Below are 21,101 nucleotides of genomic sequence, written 5' to 3' on the forward strand. Positions count from 1 at the left end.
AATGTCCAACTAGATATTAAATTGATTAAAAAATAATAAATCGTGTGGCATATTTTTTAAAGTAGTAATTCAATATTAAAATACAGTTTCACATTTGCATCAAATGTGTGCACAACATACAACATGAGAAAGGGGCGTGTTGTTTTCTGCCGTGACGCGCCCCCTACGCTTCATCCTCCTATTGGTTAGGACACTTCCGGCTTCTTCCTCATAGACGAGATTAGCAGGACGGACCAAGTCAATACCACAATGAGTATATATTTGGATTAGACGGGCGGTAAACAGCCCTCCTTAGACAGCCTTACCCTTTACCTTAACGTGTGGCCTCGCGTTTACCGTGTGGGATTAACCGGGAACTACCGGCTGCCAACCGATTTAACCCACAGTCGTTTATTTTGGCCAGAAGCGGATCGCAGCCATGATGGCGTCTAGCTACAACGCGAAGGAGGAGGACGGGCACCACTCGGGCGCCTCGAATAACGGAGGCGCCGGGGTCGTGAAAAGCAAAAAGCCGGACAACACCGCGTTCAAACAGCAGAGACTACCGGCCTGGCAGCCCATCCTGACAGCGGGCACCGTGCTCCCGGCTTTCTTCGTTATCGGCCTTATCTTCATACCCATCGGCATCGGCCTGTACGTCACTTCAAACAACATCAAAGAGTACGAGGTGAGGGAGAGTCACGTCTTCATCTAACAGCTCACTTACCGACCAGGCTCATCTAGCTCTTTCCACACCGTACATTTCTAGTTTTCTTTCTTCCCTCGTCCATTTCCTGACATGATCTGTTGTGTTACGACAAGCAAGAGCACAAATAACAACTTTGTTTTTACCATTTCTGTGCCTTTACCATATTGAGATTACAGTTGTTGGTGTATATTATAGGTTAGCTGACTTTAGTTCAAACTAATGCAGTCTTAATGCAACATGCAAGGTTGTCAAGTTCAGTTATGGGGATGTAGTTAACGTTTGTGGTGCTGTTGAGTTGTGTTGTATTGTAATAAGAACTGATTCTTGTAATGGCTCAACATGTTGATATCAAATATATTAAACACCTTTTGATATTGCATCCAGTTGTTTAAATGAGCTAAGACATACAAACATACAAAACAATTAATCAAAAACACACTAAAGCCTTCAATAATAACCTATAATCTGAATCGGCACCTTTTTTAAAACAGTTTAAATAAAAACAGAATATTGTTATGTGTATATGAATATTAAACTTTATGCATCTATTTTGAGCTACTTTTATATGTTTTTTTTGTTTTGAAATTTTAAGCTAATCAGCTCCTCCTTTTCAGATTGATTACACTGGTGCAGACATTAACGATGCATGCTACAACTGTGCCAAGAACTTCAGCTGGAACAGCACAACACCATGTTTCTGCTCTGTGCCCTTCACATTGGAGCAGCCATTCGAGGTGAGCGCCAGCTTGCAGTATGCAGACCCGATGAATAATACATGCCCTCAGCTTCAAAACTGATAGTGTTGCTTGAAGTAAAATAAAAGATAGAAACTGCCCTCCTGACACTGAATGTCCATTAAGATCTATTTTAAGTCCAAAGAAAGACACAGTCAAGGTTGTTTTGTGAGCCGTCATTATCATCGATCATTCTAGTCTGGTAATACGCAGCCTGGCAACTTCCAATAGGCTTATATTGATTACCTATTAAAGCTCTCAGCCTGTGGCTTTTTCCTCTCAACAGATTCCAGATCAGATAAACCAGCGTCACAAAGGTGCAACTAAAATCAAGTGGGGAGGAAAATAAGATTAATCTCATCTGAGAACATAAAGAATCCCAAATTTGATGGAAGCAAATTTAGCTTAGTTCTGTGCATGGTGAAGTGCCACCTTACTAAAGTACTTCCTGGCCTTTGCTGATACTGTCTTTAACACGATCTCCCCTCTCCTGCAGAGCAATGTCTTCATGTACTACGGCTTATCCAACTTCTATCAGAACCATAGGCGCTATGTGAAGTCCAGGGATGACAGCCAACTGAATGGTGACCGGTCTGCTTTAACGGTATATTCTTGGAAGTGTTCTCACTTTTTGTTCTTTTCTTCAACAACTGCCTTGTGCATTCGTTTAATGTCGCCTGATTTTTACAGAACCCCAGCAAGGAATGCGAGCCGTACAGCAGAAGTGAAGGACTGCCCATCGCTCCATGCGGAGCCATCGCTAACAGCCTTTTCAATGGTAAGTAGGAACTTTTTTTTTTCTCCACGGCAGTGTTGGAATTAGTGCTACTTATGTGGTCAACTAAAGTATCATCTGACCATCAAAACTCCTACTCAAAGCTCTGTACAGCACAAAACTCTTTGACAACAGTTTGCAGTTTAGTTCATTAGCTGCTTTCCCTCAATGGAACAATAATGAGTACAATGTTTCTTTGTTTGTTTCAGACACTCTGGAGCTGTATCATATTGATTCCAATGGTAGCAGAAATGCAATTCCTCTTGTAAAGAAGGGAATCGCATGGTGGACAGACAAACATGTTAAGTTCAGGAACCCCGGTGGAAATGACAACCTCACTGTAGCCTTCCATGGTAATTAAATCAAACTGTGTGCGAGATCTTTTTGAAACTATTAAACACTGAACTTCTTCTGACTTGCTTTGTACATTTTTGTTTGTTTTTTTAGGCACATCCAAGCCGGTAAACTGGAGGAAGCCAGTGTTTGAGATGGACCCGTCAGATTCTGAGAACAACGGCTTCATCAATGAGGACTTCATTGTGTGGATGCGCACCGCTGCGTTGCCCACCTTTCGCAAGCTCTATCGCATCATCCAGAAGAAGCCCAGCACGACCCCGACTCTGCCCAGTGGCAAATACGTCCTGGAAATCACTTACAGTATCCTTTTGAATCATAGCCAGACGCTCTACAGCACAATCAGAACAAAACATGCTTGTGGGCTTGTTTTTGTTATGTAGGAGCACCCTAAACGTTGATCATATTGAGTCGCAGTAAATTTACAAATTCCTAATTTAGCAAATAACAAAACACCTAAACAACAAGTAGATAGTTGAACAAATTTAATTAGCTTGATGACAGCTTGCACTCAACACTGCTGAGTCCAGTTCTGTGTGTTTATTGTCCATGCCTGGTTCTTAATGAAAGAAGTTATCTTAACTAATCTGAGTACCAAAATGGGTAATTTATTAACAGTACATGTTGCAGAGTAGAGTGGGATCTGGGTTTTACTCAGGGCAGTTATCCAGGTATCTCAATATTCCAGCTTTTGGAAATGAACCATCGGTGTAACTAGTGTACCTTTTACGGTGCCAAGATGAAAATGTAGGACCCACATTTAGTCATCTGACGTTGATGACCATTTTAAATACAAAGAGATTACTTAACCAATGATTGGGCGCCAAAAAAAAGATTGCTTATTGACTACATTAGATTCATATAGTCATGTGATTATCATATTATCTATTTACAATCTGTGCCTACATTAATGGTTCTAAGCAAGCTGTGATTTAAAAACTATGACGCCAGAAACTCTGGTAATTCTTCCATTAACCATGTGATCATCAGATTACCCTGTGCGCAGCTTCGATGGTCGCAAGCGGATGATCCTGAGCACCATCTCGTGGATGGGAGGGAAGAACCCTTTCCTTGGCATTGCCTACATCACTGTGGGCTCCATCTGCTTCTTCCTGGGTGTGGTTCTGCTCATCATCCACCATAAATATGACACCCGAAACAACAGTGCAGATATTCCAAGCTAAACTGTTCTTGCAACACATTTTCCTGTCTACGCATGCATGATTGTTCTGGACTGCTTGTCGATTTTAGTGTGACTACACTGGTTTCTGTTATTATCATGCTTTTGTGTAAAGTCTCCCATCAAAAGTTGTGATTTTGTGAAGGGCAACTAAGGCAAAATCAGAATGATAAAGTCTGTGTCTCTGTACATACAGCTTCAAATTAGCTTATGGGAATTACATTTCCTGCGTTAAAAAAAAAGTATTTATCTTCTATTTATCTATACACAATCAAAGTATGTGTTTTATTTTAGCAGTGCTTTGCGAATGGCTCCTTTACTGAAGGATGTATGTATTTTTAATGCGATGTTTGTCTGTTTGTACTTTATGTCCATATTATGTACTGCAATATGTCCTGCTGATGAATGTACCATTATATTTAATTGACATACCTCTGGTTTTTAAAATGACCTTGAATATAGGTTAAAGTCATTGTTCATGCGTTGCTAGTTGTGGTAAGCAAGTGCTGATATTTAACAAAGTATTTCATCCACAGAGGGTCAAAGCATACTCGTGACCACAAGTACCACAAGTAGTGGCTGTTTGCCCTCTGCTGTGACTGGTTGTATAAAGAGACTATACCAGTTGCTAGGTGTCTTCTTAAAATTACCATCTGATGTTAATTAATGATGGAAACATGATCCCACCATATCAAGTGACCGCAATGCTCGCAAAGCTCTGGGCATTGTTTCAGGCTGATTGTAGCACAACAATGATTTAGTTTTTACAGTTTTGGCCTGAGTGTTAGATCAGGCGTTCTTCAACGTTGACCAAATTATATGCACTTTTAAGTGTCACATTGTTAGTCCCCCTCCCCCCCTGGTTTCACTTAATCTTCTGTTATATTCTTGATTCATTCGGTAACTTGTTTAAATTTGAAATTTCTAGGTTTTTATAAGATTCGTAGGGTCCAATTAAACAACTTAATGAATGTATTGGTATAATTTGTGATTTTATTTCAGACTACCACTTTTGCCCTAACACTACCTATACGTTTTTTTTTTTTTTTTGTTCTTCCCTTTTTTTTATTCATTATCATCGGTATTTTAAATTGCTATGATTATCAAATAGCACATTAGGTATAAGAATCTCACGTGACCGGATGTAACATGTTGCCCAAAGGATTGTGGGAAATCAGACCGTTGGTGTTCGTCCTTGTGCGGTGCCTTTCCCTCTTAGCTGAAGAAAACACAGACGCTCGCCAAAATGTATAGGCAACTACTGGTAAGACTACTTGTTTTTACCCTGAAATTGTCCAGTTTTCTCATGAAAAAGCTAATTATTGTGGTTATAACGGCGTAATTATTATGTGAGCGTAGGCAAGGTTAGTGTCTAAAGACCAGTAACGGTCCTCAGCCAACTTAACCTTTTAAAATGAACTTTGCTAACTTAAATTTCAGCGAGCCGCTAAAACGCGAATCATAATTATAGTTTAATTAATTTAATGTAAGAAGTAACCTACACATATTGTTCTCATTGTATCCCGCTGTTGTGTGTCTCTAAATCTTAACGCCGTTGCCCTTCATGACATGAAGCCAGAGTTAGTAACCGGATAGGTTATTATGCAACAAGTCAAGTGAGGTTGAAGTGTGTGACGTTAGATATCCTTTGGATGTCACGTACGCGCTAAAATACTCGTCTGCGTCTCGACCTTAACAGGTGTATTGATTTGCTCGTTTCACTATATCCCTTGACCACTACAAACACCGGCGCTAGAGTTTTAATAAAGACGGTGAGGTTAACAGTGTCGGGAAAGGTAAGTTATAATGAATGTAGGTTAGGCTTTAGACGAACAAGCCGACGTTACACGTGAACATCGTGCATTGACGGAACATTGTATGTATTGCTACCGTTTAGAAAAACTAAATACTCAGTTAAACTCTGTTTTGACCCACTTTCCCTGCATCTATTGCTTTCATACAAGTGCAGTACCAAGGGTTGAACAGCAGATGGCTCCATTTTTGTAGGCTTTGAAAAAATACACTTTTTTTTTAGCACATATGCTGCAAAGTATGTCACTGTTTATTCTTATTCTTTTTCGGACATCAGTGAGCTTGCTGTTTTTTTCTGATTTAGTGTCACTTAATCAAGCGGCATTTTGGGTAATTTCACATACCGTTTCAGTGTTAGTTATTTTACTCCATTATCTACTGTTTGTCATGCTCAGATTATAACTGTTTGAACCATAAAATCATCCATTAAGTGTTTGTACCAACAGGGACTTCAGCAGCTTTCCAGGAGGACCATCACCAGCAGTGCCTGCAGACAGATTAATAACTCTGTGAAGGAAAAACAAAAACTGTTTCAGGTAGGGTCAATCATTTTGAGGACAAGAATGACACCCGTGAACTAATGATCAAATCAATATCCCATCGGATCATTGTATCAGTGTTTCAGGCACAAAAGTAATGATGACTTGACTTTTAAACTACCGTTGCCAGTGTTTAAAGTGAGACAATGAGATATTTTGATACTGATAATGTTAAAGTGTCTACTTCATTCCCAGGTTCTGGAGACAGAATCTATTTTTTCCTGTTTGTAGCCTGACAGATAAGTATCAGAGTCAAAGCGACTTTCGGCTGTAGCTGTAGCTGAAGTTATACTGATTATGCTTGCAAGCTTCTAATTAAATATCCATTGCAAAATCAATGTTCCAGTATGGCAGGCTTTGCTGATCCCTGCATAGAGCTAGAAATTGCTATAGTCATAGTTGACAAATGGCCTACCCATGCTTCTAAATGCCAGAGCAAGCACTATTTCATTGCATGGTACACTGTATGCTACCACTTAATTACCTTGGTTAACCAAAGATGAGCTCCACAAAAAAATGCAATGCCATAGAAACAGAGACACATTAGAAAGAGTCATAACCATATCCTTAAAGTAGAAATGTGTCTTTTAAATAACTCTATGCCTTCATTCTTTGAATAGGAGGATAACGGTATGCCTGTCCATCTGAAGGGCGGCGCGAAGGACTCTGTGCTCTACAGAGCCACAATCTCTCTCACTGTGTTTGGTACGTTTGTCTGAGATTCGATGAGTCAGCTCAATCCAAATGTCTGACCTTTGTATAAAACCACATGTCATGCCATGCAATGTTATTGCTGAAACTGACTTTGAAAACCAAATTACTGTAATTTCACGATGCATCACAGTGGGTCGTTTGAAGTCAGTATAATTAGCTTGTGTTGTATCTCCACATCTGTAATACTTGTCTGGTCTCTTCACAGGCGCTGGATATGTAATGTATGAGCTGTTAAGTGCGGCAATGCCCAAGAAGCCACAGTGAGAGCCGACTGGACTTATTTATCTGATGAAACAATCATCACCTGCTGTATGTAATTCATCCACTCTGTGCTCAGATTTGTAATCTGGGAATCCAATAAGTTAAAGTATGTTTCATGTTTGAAATGTTGAATGATTGTAAAAAAAATATGTGCTGCAAATAAAAAAAAATATAGCCCTTCATGTTGGGAAATTGTGTCACTTTTTAAAATGTGGTTTCTGCTGCAACATAATTTGTTTAGTGTTTCCTTTGGCTTAGTTGTAAGTGAAAAAAATAGATGTAATGTCTGTTAAGTGTGTATGGATGTGCACTGCCTCGGAAGTAGTGATTACAATAGATTTTGCTGGACATTGCTACCAGCTTCATATTGATCATACATGAGTTAGGAAATCTATCAAGACCGCCTTTCCCTAATCTTAACACAATTCGAGTTTAGCAGGAGACTGCAGAAACTTGTGTATTTTTTTAAGATTGGATGTCCTTCACCAATCCAAACTTGCATCTCGTGCTGGTCTCTGGTTTGAACACGAGAGGGCAGCATGAACCAATCTGTGAGAAGCGCTCAGTTGTGGGAATAAAAAACTGGATAAGTTGTTCCTGAAATACTTTGCTTTCCCCAACAAACAAACAAAAAAATTAATAAACTTGTGAAATATTGGGCTGAAATCATCACACTTGTCTTTGTCTATGCATTATGAGAAATTAGTATCTAAGCGAGGACGTATGTCCACGTTCACATACCAATAGCAAAGAGTTTTTATTTACTGAGCGATAAATTCGAAATGTATTTCCGTCGACATCTGAGTAAATCAATTCTCTAAGGTGGCCTTTCGCACATACAACACTTCCCCTCTCGGTCTCGTTTGGCCAGCTGTTTCCCCGCAGTGAAGTCACATTGGCACTGGAAACTCATTAAACCTCCAGACCGAAAGAATGCAGGAAAAAAAAAGTAATTTCCAAACAGTACCGGACTCAGCGGGGGACATTATGCATCGACTGACAGGCAGAGAGGGTTTCGTAAGATGCCCAAAAATCATGGTAAACTGAGAGTTGGGAACTGCCCCCCCTATTAAGTAGCCGATGGTGGAAAGAGTCTTCCCACTTGGAAAGAGAGCTTTTCCTTCTTGCACATCTGCTGGCGGAGCTTCAGTAGCCAAGGAGAGGAGAGAGGGGTCCAGCCGCAGCTCCTGAAAATCTCACTTTACTTTCCAGAGGAGAGGCTGCAAGCAGGCTGCTCTGCGATTTGGTCTGTCCAATTTTTTGGGGGGGTTAAATAGGTGAGTTGACTGACTGTTATTTATTGTTTGAATGTTATCCACCCAAAATTATAAATAATTCATTTTTGTTATTTTGTACTTGTTGCGCGTTTTGCAGTACTTGTATCGCTGTGCGTTAGATGAGCGACATTAAGATGAGTTAGATCACTTTGTAAACTTAAAAAAAATGTTTGTTTTTTTAAAATAAGATTTTAACCCTTAATCATGTTATTGAACCGAATTGAGGGGAAATGCCACCACATTGGTTTTAAAAGAGAAAGTGAAGCTGAGTAAATGTAATGCGAAGCCCCGCAGTGTTATAGTAGTAAGGCATACATATCTATCTATTGTACTTTTAAATTTTTTTTTTAAATTAGTTGTTCTCCAATTGTGCTCGAGGGGCCAAGAGAGTCCTTTCGGCCCCTGCTGCTGCAGTGTTGGTGCCTGTGCACCAGGCGGGGCGGTAGGATCACAGTATACTGAACAGAGTCCATCCTGCTGTGTGACTGCTGGAGTAGGAATAGATAGCCTTGCATGGGATTCATTGCATTATGCTATTTAAATGCAGTGTGAGGCGATTGCCTCAACGATTACTGGAAGTGATGCTGACCCAGTTATAAAGAAATATATTTATTCCAAGGGAAGCAAAGGCGTTAGGTAGTTACATGCCTCAGCATATAAGACATGTGTGATTTGTACAAAATTAAGATCAAACTCGTTAATGTTTCGTATGAGTATATGCTCATACAAAACATTAAGGAGTATTTTGATTGCAGTATAACATATATGATGAGTTTTTGGTGACCATCCCTGTAGGGCTGGAGTGAGGGAGAGCCACAGGTAAGACTGCACTGCATGCTGTGAGCTGCAAAGAGACCCACTAGAATGATGATGACAGCTCGGGGGGATTGTGCTTGTGAAAATCAAACAGATGAACATGTGTTCAAAATGTTTTTCAAGTCATTACCTTCGGTAAAGTATGCGCCCCCAGGGTGTGGGATTCCACTGCTTGGAAGCAGCAAGGTGTGGCCCTTATTGTGCAACGGAGTCGAGATGGATCTCGCAGTCTGTCAAAATGGACAGTAATGATTAAATAATAAGCTCTTCAAATTAAAGGCATTTAAAAAGAAACTAAAAAAAAAAAAAACAGAATTATGTGGGTCACTGCATACGTTTCAAATATGTGTTATGAGTTAACAGCAAACTGTCCGTTCTCCAGCTCAGCTAAATCTGATTTCAAAAGGTATCTCCTGCATGTGCTGGCTCCTTACAGAGCGGTGCCATTGCAGCATTAACGCTTGTTCTCGCTTTCCCCTCAGACTGATTGATGCTCTGCTGACCCTTCACAGCCAAACATGAAGATAGGGCTGTCACTGGCCACAGCTGCCTTCCTCGCAGCCCTGCTGTGCTCCACAGAGGCTCAAGGTAATTGAAACCGCTTTGCAGCAGCCCACTCACATAAACTATCCCACTTTGTTTCTTTACCTCCTGCTTCTCTTCTTTCATCTATATATCTCTACTGGTTCGCTATGTTACAGGGATTATTAGTCTTTCACTCTAATGTCAGAGAAACCTCACATGGACGATGGACGTTTTCTATTGATAAACTGAATAAAGTCATCCTTGTTTTATGTGTATGCTATTTGACTGTGTGAGTTTTGAACTACTGATTGATTCTGTGATACTTGTCATGCTTTTATCCCTCATTTGTAACATATGTTGTCAGGTTTATCTGTCAGGACTAATTACAGGCTTTGATGTAAAATCCAAATCTTTATCTCATGTATTTGTATTAAGCCTTTTTATTTTAATCCTTTAAACCAAAACTTTAGGTGCAGTTCTCTCGTTCAGATACGGAAAATATAAAAAACAAAACAAGCGCACCACTATGTTTATTACATTTCCAATTTTTAATTGAAATGCATTAAACAGCAGGGCACAGAGTCGAACAAAAGTCATTTCATAGCTAAATGTCTCCCCATAAATATTTTTGCCAGGCTGTTTCCCTTTTATGACAGCTAGCCTTTGCACTTTTTCAAAGGAAAATCTGGAAGATTTCCAAGTCTTTGGTAATTGGGCGTTGAAATGCTAGATTGCATATTTAAAACATATTATGCTGAGGTTTGGAGTAGGATCTCGTAAAGCCGTGTAAATCTGTGCAGTAGTTGTGGAACGGCTTTAGCAGCAAGTAAAGTAAGTCATTAAATTACATGTGCAACATCATAACGGTACAGTAGGGGAAGTAGAGTAAACTAATCAATGTCTGGCAAAAGTTTGACCTGCATTTAATATTTAAGACGTGTTAAAAGAAGCTTAATGTAATTGTGCTCGTAGAAAGTCAGATAAATGAAATTATCAAAGGAAATAGCAAGAACTTCAAAACTGTATTTAAGTGCCATACTTGAACAACTGTTATTTTCCATGTCTGATTTTGTGCTTACATATTACTGCTATTACATATGTTCGTCTGTACATGTCACATGAGCCAACATGTCATAGACGGTTAACAATCTGTCAATATCTTTGACAGAAATGACTCAAGTTTTTTTTACATGCAAACATTTTTTTCCGACATAATAGCAAATATGGAAATATGGTATGGAAACCCGCTGATTTTTCCTATTAAAAACTCCCTGGCGGCGTGAGAGGAGTCTAACGTCTACTCTCACATATCTCCACCAACGGAATGGAAAGATGAAATACGAGAATAGCAAATTACTCCTCAGACAGCACAAAGACAAAGAGTCTTTCTGGGGCTTCTTTGCGGGCATTCGCAAAAACGCTGAGTTGCAATACATATGGAAAGTTAATATGCAGTAATGTTTAATGTCAGCACATGTTGAGGAATTACTTTGGCATCTGTCCTGCCTCTTTGGGAGAGTCGGTGTTCTTTCCTCCTCTTCTTGGTCTCTCCTCCTGGCAGTGGCTCAGGCCAGGATAGCTGGCTGCCCGGTGGTTGAGGCTCCCAACACAACAGTAGCCAGACTGTGGCCCTTGGGAGCAGGAGGGCTCCTTTATTAGGAAATGTTGGGACAATCCATATAACAAGAGCAACCGCAATGTCCAAATAACATACCAGAGATGTTTAGTTTGACATAAACACTTTTGTTCCTTAAGTTTATTTGAAAACCAGGAGGCTGTAGTCGATGACATTGCAACACATTTAAATGATCATCACTTCTTGACACCAACAAACGTGGGCGTTGCAGATTGCTCGTGGAAAGTGAAACCCTCGTCTAAAACAATTTTTTCTGAATTTTTCAAATCACCATCGCTACTTGCAACCCACCATAAACTTCTACATACGCACTCACGCACCCACACACACCCACACACACACACACACACTTCCATTCCCATTACCATTCTCGGTGTTGAAGATGAGTACTCGCGGAGAAATCAGGTGGAGCGCGGCCCATCGGGGCTCCTTGAGTTGATAAGTCAGGTTGGTGATCCTCCAATCCCAGTTTTTAACCATTTGGTGGGCTCCTGTTTGTCATCTGCCTGTGCGTTCGGTGTGTCCCAAGCTATGGCTTCCTACTCAAAGTGTATTTTACGATGATATTCTTGCCTCCCATGGCACTCTTGTTCTACTTTACAGCGAGCATGAACCCACATGGCAGAGCTCTTTGCTCAGGCCTTACAGTCTAAAGCATGCTCACTGACCTTACATCACCCTCATCATGGTATGCTACCACTCATGGTATGCTGCCACTGTGCGTGACGTCGGGCTTGGCCTAGCGCGACACCACGCTCACCTCATTAACATCTCAAATTTCGAAATTCACCTAATTCATCACGTCCTTTGCACTGTATTCAGTCATTGTGTCACTACAAAGATTTATTTGCATCGAACACTAATTTTCACTAATTTATTTTCTAATGAATGACGACATCCAGACACACATTGAAAAACTAACCATAGGATATTTCTTAAATGACAGTGGGTAACTTAGTTAATAAAACATGCATTACGTACTTTTAGATCCAGCTCTAACATCTATGCATGTAAATGAGACATACTAAATAATAGCACACTTTTACTAATACCCACTATCCTTCTTCCTCGACTGGGTATCCTAGAAGCTGTAAAAATGAATATCATTATAAAATATGTTTGTCATCTCTGTCTGTGTGGTCCCAACTGTACATGGAATCTACCATCCAGTCCGTCAAAGTTGTTGAGCCAAACAACTTTCTCATGTACACGATGCATGACGCTGTGATCAAGTCCGCTCCACGTGAAGGCGTGTGGCCTTGTCACACTGTATATGTCTTCCTAAATGTATTTATTATTATGGTCCTTCTAAACAGTCTTCTGAGTGTCTAGAGTCATTGTGTTCTCTCATTCCCTCTCGTGCATTATACTGCCAATGAAAAAGTACACAAGGGTCTCCAGCGACGAATTGTGTAATCTTTTTAAAAGGTTTGCAATGGATGTGTGCCACTCACTCGTGTAAAGAGTTTGAACCAAATAAACACTTTTTCGTCTTTGAAATATGTTTATATACAACGTATATATAACATATGGTGTTCAATTTTGTCAAGAGCTACGTCAACAACTATACGGCAACCTTAATTCCATTGTATAATCAGTTACTGTTGTATTTTGTCATGCTGAGATCAACTCCACCGTGAAAGCGGTTTAGTGTTGTCGGGGCATGCGTTGTTGTAATGATTGCACTCAGCATGTGTTGGATGGTTCACTCAGTGTTTGCATTTTGGTAGAGTTTGTGTGGAGTCGTGTATGCCAGTGCTTGAGTTGCTGGCCACCTTGGTTGAGCAACTCAAACAAACGCCATTTTACTCCAAAATGGCTTCTCACACTTTTTCAATGTTGTCACGTGTTCTTAACTCGTCACCCTCACAAATGGACGTCAGTGCCATGTGTCTGTCCCCAACAACGAAAAAAAGTCCACTTCAGTCATGAAGTGTTTGTCGTTGGGATCAATGTGAATGCCCGATTTCAAAATGTGTCAATTTGATTTGTGCATAAATATGATCACATTTATACATGCGTTTGTGTTTGTTGTAATTTAACAGTGTTTCACCTCTTATTTGCAGTGGAGCCCCCCTCAGACTTGAAATTTAAAATTCTAAATGAGAACTCAGTGGAAATGTCATGGACGAGACCCTCGTCAAGTATAGAGGGCTTCAGACTACAAGTTGTATCAGATGCAGGTCAGTATGCGAGTCAGCCCTCACATTATGCACGAGATCTGAACCCAACAGTGGACACACACAGTTTATACAGCTGATTCACTGTTACATTCCTTCTCCTAGATGAACCGGTCAGAGACTTTACTCTTGATCCCTACGCCACTATGACCTCAATCACTGACCTGACCCCTGACTTGGACTACTCGGTGTCCATAAACTCCTATTATGGGTCTGAGGAGAGCATTCCCATCTTTGGACAACTGACCAGTAAGTGCATCTTTCACAGCGAGTTAATTTATATTGTCACTGATTTATGCAGACTGCTACTGTTGCATAAGACACTTACTGTAATGCTACAATAATGTTACACACTAATGCTAGTTTGTGAGCACAAAAGGTACACTTATTGTCTTCTTGTTCATTTTATTATTTTATTTATTCATTCAAATTATGTGACATTAAGAATCCATAATACTTATCACTAACATCAGACCATCCAGACAGACAGACCATCTTCTTCATCCTACAACACAGGGACAACATTTGGAGTATAACTTGTTCCATGTAGTATTTTCTAGCCACGAGCTGAAGGAAAGTATGGAGAAATCCCATCTGTTTACTGACTCCTGCCTACTGTTTGTAGCTAATGCAGCATAAAGATATGTGTTTGTGTAAATGTGGTTTGGATCCTGTCGACCAGCTTTTATGATGTGTTCACTCGCCTGCCTTTCTTTGTGCTGCGCAAAAGCACACAGCGAGGCAGGTACTGCGCGGTGCTAACTCCCCGAGTGTTTCCTGTGTTTCAGTCCAGTCCAGTAACACCAGTGGACGGGTCAGGAAGCCACAGACAGAATCAATCAGTGAGTATGTTTACGGTTGTGTCAACCGAAATGAACAGTGGCGGTTCTCCATGGTTTTTCCCCCCATTTCAAAATATTTTTCTCCCATGGAATAATTTGGTCAGACATACATTTTACCTTCTGTTCGGGTTGTCAGTGGGTAAGCAGACAGCGACTGGGAGGGCACACATTGGCTGCTATAATTGAAACCAGTCTGCACATCAAGAAAAAAAAAGGAAAGAAAGGCTGGAAGCTAGGAGACACGTGTTGACTTATGCGTCATTGAATCTGGGGTGGGGGAGAATGATGTATTCATTGTGCCACCTGGAGGCAAGTGCTTTCCCTTACTGAAAGATGTGGCAGTTCTTACTATGATGTCAAACAGTCATCTGCTCATCTCGTGAGACTAGTCGGTGTGCATTTCCAAGCTGTAGATTCTCCTGGAAATTAGACCCACGCTACCAGATTCTGCTAAAACCCTATTCATTGTTAAGCACTCAGACATTCTTTCACCCACATTGTTTCACCAAACCACACATTGATGCCGACCGTTTCAACATTCGGTCAGGGAATTCTGAGAACATATTATGCCCTTATATGAAGGGAAGCTTATGAGATGTGAGGAACAGCATTTAGAGTCAATGAGACCTCGGGGAAATGAGGAATAAAGTCCATCCACATAAACCCAGCCAATTATTCTAATAGTCATCATGAAATGTTCCAGAGAATTTTAAACTTCAAATACTTTAAACTTTAAATAATTTAAAGTCCCGTGGGATTTAAAAGTATAAAAGTGAACATAGCTGGTGGAACCTGCTGTATGTTTAGTATAAAAAGTCTAATTTTTGCCTCTGTTGGAATGACGATACCAGCCCACTGTTTGGCACTGGCTGATATTTCCTTTGATGTCAGAATGCATATCTTTGAGCCATCCAGCTCACTGTCAAGTACTTTGTTTTATTCAGACAGACAGGAGAAGAACTAGTCCAATGTAAAAAATATTGTTCCAAGGCCAAGCTGTTTCAGCACATTTCTCTTTTGGAAATTGGTTTTAATTTGAGGCATAAAGGATGTGCTTTTTCTACATTTCAAGATTTTCACCAACCATTAAATAGTGGTAAAACGTCAACTTTTTCTAATCTGGCACAAGCAACAGCTGCAACATAATGGTTTATTGGTCATTTTCCTGGCTGACTCTTATTTCTCCACTCTCATTCCCCAGAGTGTTCGGTCAGTGCAATAGCAGATTTGGTTTTTCTGGTGGACGGCTCATGGAGTGTGGGACGAGAAAACTTTAAGCACATCCGTAGTTTCATCGCCGCACTGGCAGGAGCTTTCGACATTGGCCAGGAAAAGACCCGGGTGGCCGTGGTTCAGTACAGTACAGACACCCGCACAGAGTTCCTTCTCACCCGTTACAACAGAAGAGGAGAGCTGCTCCAAGCCATCAACTCCCTGCCGTACAAAGGGGGAAATACAATGACAGGTAAGGTGTTTATGACAGGAGGAGGAACAGAGATTTAAAGTTCATTTGTAGATTTGTATGCTGCTTTAATCGAGCCAACATGGGTTCGCATGGCTATTGGTGATTTTAATAGCCCTGCAAATCTGAATATTATTAAAAACGCACATTTCTGTCTTAAGGTGATGCCATAGACTACCTGCTGCAAAACATCTTCACGGAGGCAGCTGGATCCAGGAAAAGTTTTCCTAAGGTAGCCATGATCATCACTGATGGAAAATCCCAGGACCCAGTGGAGGAGTATGCTAAAAGGCTTAGGAACATTGGAGTGGAAATATTTGTCCTAGGTATGGTTTATTATTCAGTGTTTTGTTGAATAGTGCTCTCCCATGTAATAGACTGCCTGTTCTTGGAAACCATCTGATTTTCCATTGATTTTTCATATTCATATTTGACTTTGAAGTACTTTTAATGTTTCTAACATACGCGAAACTCTAAAACCGTCAACAGTCTACCTGCCACATCTGCAATGCAGCCACTAGGTGGAATATATATATATATATATATATATATATATATATATATATATATATATATATATATATATATATTGATGTTAATAATGATGATGATGATAAGTTGATGTTGTTCACATTTTCCACCTCCAGGTATCAAAGGAGCAGATGAGGATGAGCTAAGAGAAATTGCCTCCACACCTCACAGCAAGCATGTGTACAATGTTCCCAACTTTGACTTGATCCAAGAAGTACAGAAAAAGATTATCACTGAGGTGTGCGCCGGTGTTGATGAGCAGCTCGGCTCACTGATCAGCGGAGATGAAAGTAAGTGAAAAGATCTTCTTTAAATGTGTTTCATCATGTTGGGTTCTATGGTTTTGATACAAAACTGTCCTTATAGAAAGTACTGTCATTGTAAACACACAGCCAAGCAGACATTGTGATGCTCAATACATCTTGAAAGTTCAAGTAATGATACACTTCCTGCATTTCCCCCCCCAGTGGTGGATCCAGCCTCTAACCTGCAGGTCACAGAAATGGCATCTAAGTCAATGAGGGTGACATGGGATGCCTCCCCGGGTGATATCACAGGCTACAAGCTCACACTCAACCCCATGCTACCTGGAATGAAACGCCAAGAGCTCTACATTGGGCCCAAGCAGACATCCATCAATGTCCGTGACCTTTCTCCAGAGACCGAGTATGAGATCAGCCTATATGCCCTCAAAGGTCTGACTCCCAGTGAACCCGCCACAGAAATGGCGAAGACCCAGCCTGTCAAAGTGTCAACAGGTGATACATTTTGTTGTGCATGTAACCTTTCCTCGACCATTCTCAGATGTACGCAACCTTCCTTACTTGTTATTCTTTATCATGGAAGTCATATAAAGCCTTAAAGTGACCCATCATGTGTTGTCTTTTGGCAGAGTGCTCTCTGGGAGTGGATGTGCAGGCTGATGTGGTCATACTGGTTGACGGCTCGTACAGTATTGGATTACAAAACTTTGCCAAAGTCCGTGCCTTCTTGGAGGTTCTGGTCACTTCTTTTGACATTGGACCCAACAAGGTTCAGATTAGCTTGGTCCAATACAGTCGCGATCCACACACTGAGTTTGCCCTCAACACCCACAATGACATTAACGCTGTTGTGAGAGCTGTGCGCACGTTCCCCTACCGTGGAGGCTCCACTAACACTGGCAAGGCCATGACCTATGTCAAGGATAAGATCTTCATCGCTAACCGTGGAGCGAGGCAGAATGTGCCCCGCGTCATGGTCCTGATCACAGATGGAAAGTCATCAGATTCCTTTAAGGATGCGTCAGTCGGCCTGAGGAATATTGATGTGGAGATCTTTGCCGTTGGTGTGAAGGATGCAGTGAGGTCAGAGCTTGAGGCCATTGCTAATCAACCATCAGACACTCATGTCTACGAGGTGGAGGACTTTGATGCTTTCCAGAGGATCTCCAAGGAGCTGACTCAGTCCATCTGTCTGAGGATTGAACAGGAGCTGCTCAACATCCAAAAGAAAAGTAAGTCAGAGGATAGAATATCTAAACCCAATAACTATGCTGAGGAGTAAAGCCACATAATATGCCCATAACTTCTTGGTATTAGTTTTGGATGAGTACCATTTGCTAAGTATGGTTGTACCTTCAGGTTGGTCCATATTTTCCTTATTAGACACTGTAACATCTGACCAATGTCAGTTGGCCAGGTCTTCATGAGTTGATATAATGTCAAATAGCCAATGCAATCCAGAACACGGGTAACAGCAATATGATATATCGTAAATTGCTGTAAGGCAAGGCAACGCGAAACTTTATCAACTCACTCGAACATTACCTGCTAATAAACATACCACAAAGCCACATACATGCTACTTGAATGAGCTCCATCACACCATGTTTGATCACTTTCTACTCACCATGATAGCCTTAGGCTTATTGATACTGAAGCCTGTAGTCCAAAAACACACAACACTTAGTAAGTTTAACAATCCATGCTGGGAAATTTCATATAATTGTTTAACCTTGTTAGCTGAACAAGGTTACAAGAATGTGTTGCTTTTTATTGCTGCCAGTAAATGAAGGTAGGTGAAGACAGAGAGGAGGAAGAAATAAAATATAGCCATCAAGGACGGATAAATCTCACAAATTTACGTTATAATAAGAACATTTATAATAATTTGAAACATTGACAATGTTTAGGGCCTGTGCTTTACTTTTTAATCACAGACATGCATAACAAGAAACTTTTTATTTTCAGGTCTGCTTCCACCCAGAGACTTGGTGTTTTCCGAGGTTACCTCCAGAAGCTTCCGTACCACCTGGATAGCTCCGACTACCAAAGTCATGGGTTACCTGGTGCGTTTCCGCAAGGCCGAAGATGTCACTGGAGACTACATTTCCATGGCAGTGCCTGGTGATACCACCACGACCGTCCTGCCGCATCTATTCCCCATCACCCCCTATGAGGTCAATGTCTTTGCTCAGTATGAGAAAGGAGACAGTTTCGCATTGACCGGTGAAGAGATCACTCTAGATGGTAAGAGAGATTTAGTTGGACTTTTACTAATGGCTCAAAATTTCGCGATAGTCATCAAAAATAAAATATATTAAAATATTCTCCCCTTTTCAGAGAAAGGGCCTGTACGCAACCTACGAGTTACAGAGGAGACAACCAACTCCTTCAGGGTGTCATGGCAAGCTGCTCCAGGTCAGGTGATGAGGTATCACCTGACCTATGTCCCACTGAGTGGTGCTGGGGAAACACTGGTGGCCCAAACCATTGGATCAGAGACTAACATAGTTCTCCAAGAGCTTTTCCCTATTACCACCTACCGTGTGTCTGTGTCTGCTGAATATGCCGCAGGCTTAGGAGACGAGATGCAAGTAGATGGAACCACCAAAGAAGGTGAGTTTAAAAAAAACAATGTGTTTTTTGGCAAAGAGCTATGTGAAACTTGTGTTTTTCGCACAACGGATATAAATAAGTGTCCGATAAATCTTTGTTGGCTTTCAGTCCGTGGCTCTCCTCGTGACCTTCGCGTGTTTGACGAGACCATATCTACAATGAAACTGGCATGGCAGGCTGCTCCAGGAAACGTTCTTCAGTACCGCATTGCTTTCAAACCTGCCGAGGGCGGTGACAGAAAGGAGATATCCGTCAAGGGAGATAATACCCAGGCGGTGCTGAAGAACCTCCAACCAGCCACTGAATATGAGCTGTTTGTTAGTGCTCGCTACTCTTCTGGTTTGGGTGATCCTCTTCTGGGCACAGGAACCACCTTAGAAGGTAAGGGAGAACGTCTCACTGCTAATGCCTAATTTGAAACCTTTGAAGCATGGTTGGACTTTTTCTATGTGTGTGACAGAAATGTGAAGCATGCTTTGTGGCTCTGGGCTCAGCAAGTGGGTACTGCTGAGTGGGCAAATTAATTACTGTGTTCATTTTATTTTCAAAATCCAAGCAAACTCTGAGATTTAGGCCTCTATATTTATTGTATTTATAGTTGTTTTGTTTTTTTTATTAACATTCTGCGTGATATAAAACTACTGACATCAGGTAACTTGTCATCTTCCAAGTTCATCCGAAATGTATTAGTTGGTATTTTTTTCACATAATTTTTCACATCAGAATTAATTAAGGAAGTTGGTTGAGTAAATGGGCCATGGTTAGAGGGGGAACGACAGGAATGTGGCAGTTGTTGTAATGTGTTTGCCATAGAATGAGGAGCAGTGAAATGGAAATTGATGTGTGATGCTTTTGAACCTGGAGACCTTATGAAATGGTTTGGAAGAGAGACTTTGACAGCCATATACCTGCTGGTAGTACCTGTACATTTAGGCCTGTCTGAGATGAATCATTTGTTGTTTTACTGTGGTTTATAAGACAATGGAGGATATTTGATCCTTACCGGTAATGTAAGATGGCATTCTATGTTTTATTAATGATTGTTCAGTTCACCTGAACACCTTTAACTAAAAGCAATGAGACAATTCTGGGTTTGAGGATCTTTTCCCTGCCTTTAGCTGTTTAAAGTCAGTGCAGAAGACACAACAGGGGGCTGAGTCTGAGTGGGAAAAGAGATTGTTGTGATGTCACACCACAGGAAAGGAAATCAAAAAGATCTCTTTTGAGAGATGGGGGGAGGTCCTCGCTCTGGTGGGACAAAACAACAATCAAGGTACTGTATCCCACGGAGGAGAACATCTCTGGCTTTCAGTCAGTTCAGTTTATGGCTGCAAAACCAGTAAACTGTGTATGAAAGGAAATGAGCTTAACTAGCAATATATACATAAGATTATAGTGATGAGTTACCCCTACTATGCTGTACTGTATGGAGAGGTCTTTGGTAGGTTGTGCAATAGTATAAAGATCATTTGAGGATCAGAGAGCAGCAAAAAAACAACAACTTTGCTTTTCTTTATTCAACCTTTTCTGTGCCAAGATGAAAACAGCAGCCGATGTCTCTCTATAATCGTGTCCATGCGTAACTCAACCTGAAATGGATTCCTCTTTGAAAGCAGTTTGATAGCATGAAAACATCAAAGCTGTTCTATTCATCATAATAGCAAGAGTGGAGTTCCTGTTCCCTGAAGTCGCCTCCTGGCTCCTTACATAGTCGTGAGGTCCTCAGTGTCGGTTATGTTCCTATTTTACAGGGACAGTCACTGCAGACCACATGGACCTGGGCACTAGGTTATTAACTAAGAGGACTTTATCTCATACTTTGTCCTACACAGACTGATGCTTCAACAATTATTTAGAATCTGAAATAGTCCACGTTTTGTACATTTTGGCGGCTGC

The 21,101-nt window shown here is 40.9% G+C and overlaps 3 protein-coding genes across 3 annotated transcripts in view; all 3 read left to right on the top strand.

Moving 5' to 3' along the window:
* The first annotated feature begins 194 nt into the window (after positions 1 to 194).
* On the top strand, positions 195 to 4,358 carry LOC137787639 (cell cycle control protein 50A-like). The gene is made up of 7 exons (XM_068580292.1): positions 195 to 667; positions 1,303 to 1,422; positions 1,919 to 2,026; positions 2,113 to 2,200; positions 2,407 to 2,550; positions 2,645 to 2,854; positions 3,542 to 4,358. The coding sequence occupies exons 1-7, from the start codon at positions 419 to 421 to the stop codon at positions 3,733 to 3,735; spliced, it is 1,113 nt and encodes a 370-aa protein (XP_068436393.1). The 5' UTR covers positions 195 to 418; the 3' UTR covers positions 3,736 to 4,358.
* Positions 4,359 to 4,840: 482 nt separating this feature from the next.
* Positions 4,841 to 7,239, top strand: LOC137787640 (cytochrome c oxidase subunit 7A2, mitochondrial-like). Its single transcript, XM_068580293.1, has 4 exons — positions 4,841 to 4,995; positions 5,990 to 6,079; positions 6,703 to 6,787; positions 7,002 to 7,239. The coding sequence occupies exons 1-4, from the start codon at positions 4,978 to 4,980 to the stop codon at positions 7,058 to 7,060; spliced, it is 252 nt and encodes an 83-aa protein (XP_068436394.1). The 5' UTR covers positions 4,841 to 4,977; the 3' UTR covers positions 7,061 to 7,239.
* A 2,429-nt stretch (positions 7,240 to 9,668) lies between these two features.
* col12a1a (collagen, type XII, alpha 1a) overlaps positions 9,669 to 21,101 on the top strand; it is a 53,396-nt gene continuing 41,963 nt past the window's right edge. The window contains exons 1-12 of the mRNA XM_068579928.1: positions 9,669 to 9,738; positions 13,378 to 13,494; positions 13,597 to 13,740; positions 14,280 to 14,333; positions 15,535 to 15,798; positions 15,957 to 16,121; positions 16,443 to 16,616; positions 16,794 to 17,084; positions 17,219 to 17,821; positions 18,558 to 18,836; positions 18,930 to 19,205; positions 19,314 to 19,586. Of these exons, the coding sequence (XP_068436029.1) occupies positions 9,669 to 9,738; positions 13,378 to 13,494; positions 13,597 to 13,740; positions 14,280 to 14,333; positions 15,535 to 15,798; positions 15,957 to 16,121; positions 16,443 to 16,616; positions 16,794 to 17,084; positions 17,219 to 17,821; positions 18,558 to 18,836; positions 18,930 to 19,205; positions 19,314 to 19,586 (2,710 nt within the window). The remainder of the gene's footprint in view (positions 9,739 to 13,377; positions 13,495 to 13,596; positions 13,741 to 14,279; positions 14,334 to 15,534; positions 15,799 to 15,956; positions 16,122 to 16,442; positions 16,617 to 16,793; positions 17,085 to 17,218; positions 17,822 to 18,557; positions 18,837 to 18,929; positions 19,206 to 19,313; positions 19,587 to 21,101) is intronic.

This window comes from Clinocottus analis, unplaced genomic scaffold (genome assembly GCF_023055335.1).
Source record: "Clinocottus analis isolate CAN_PGR_092001 unplaced genomic scaffold, fCliAna1.0.p SCAF_17, whole genome shotgun sequence".
Taxonomy (NCBI): Eukaryota; Metazoa; Chordata; class Actinopteri; order Perciformes; family Cottidae; genus Clinocottus; species Clinocottus analis.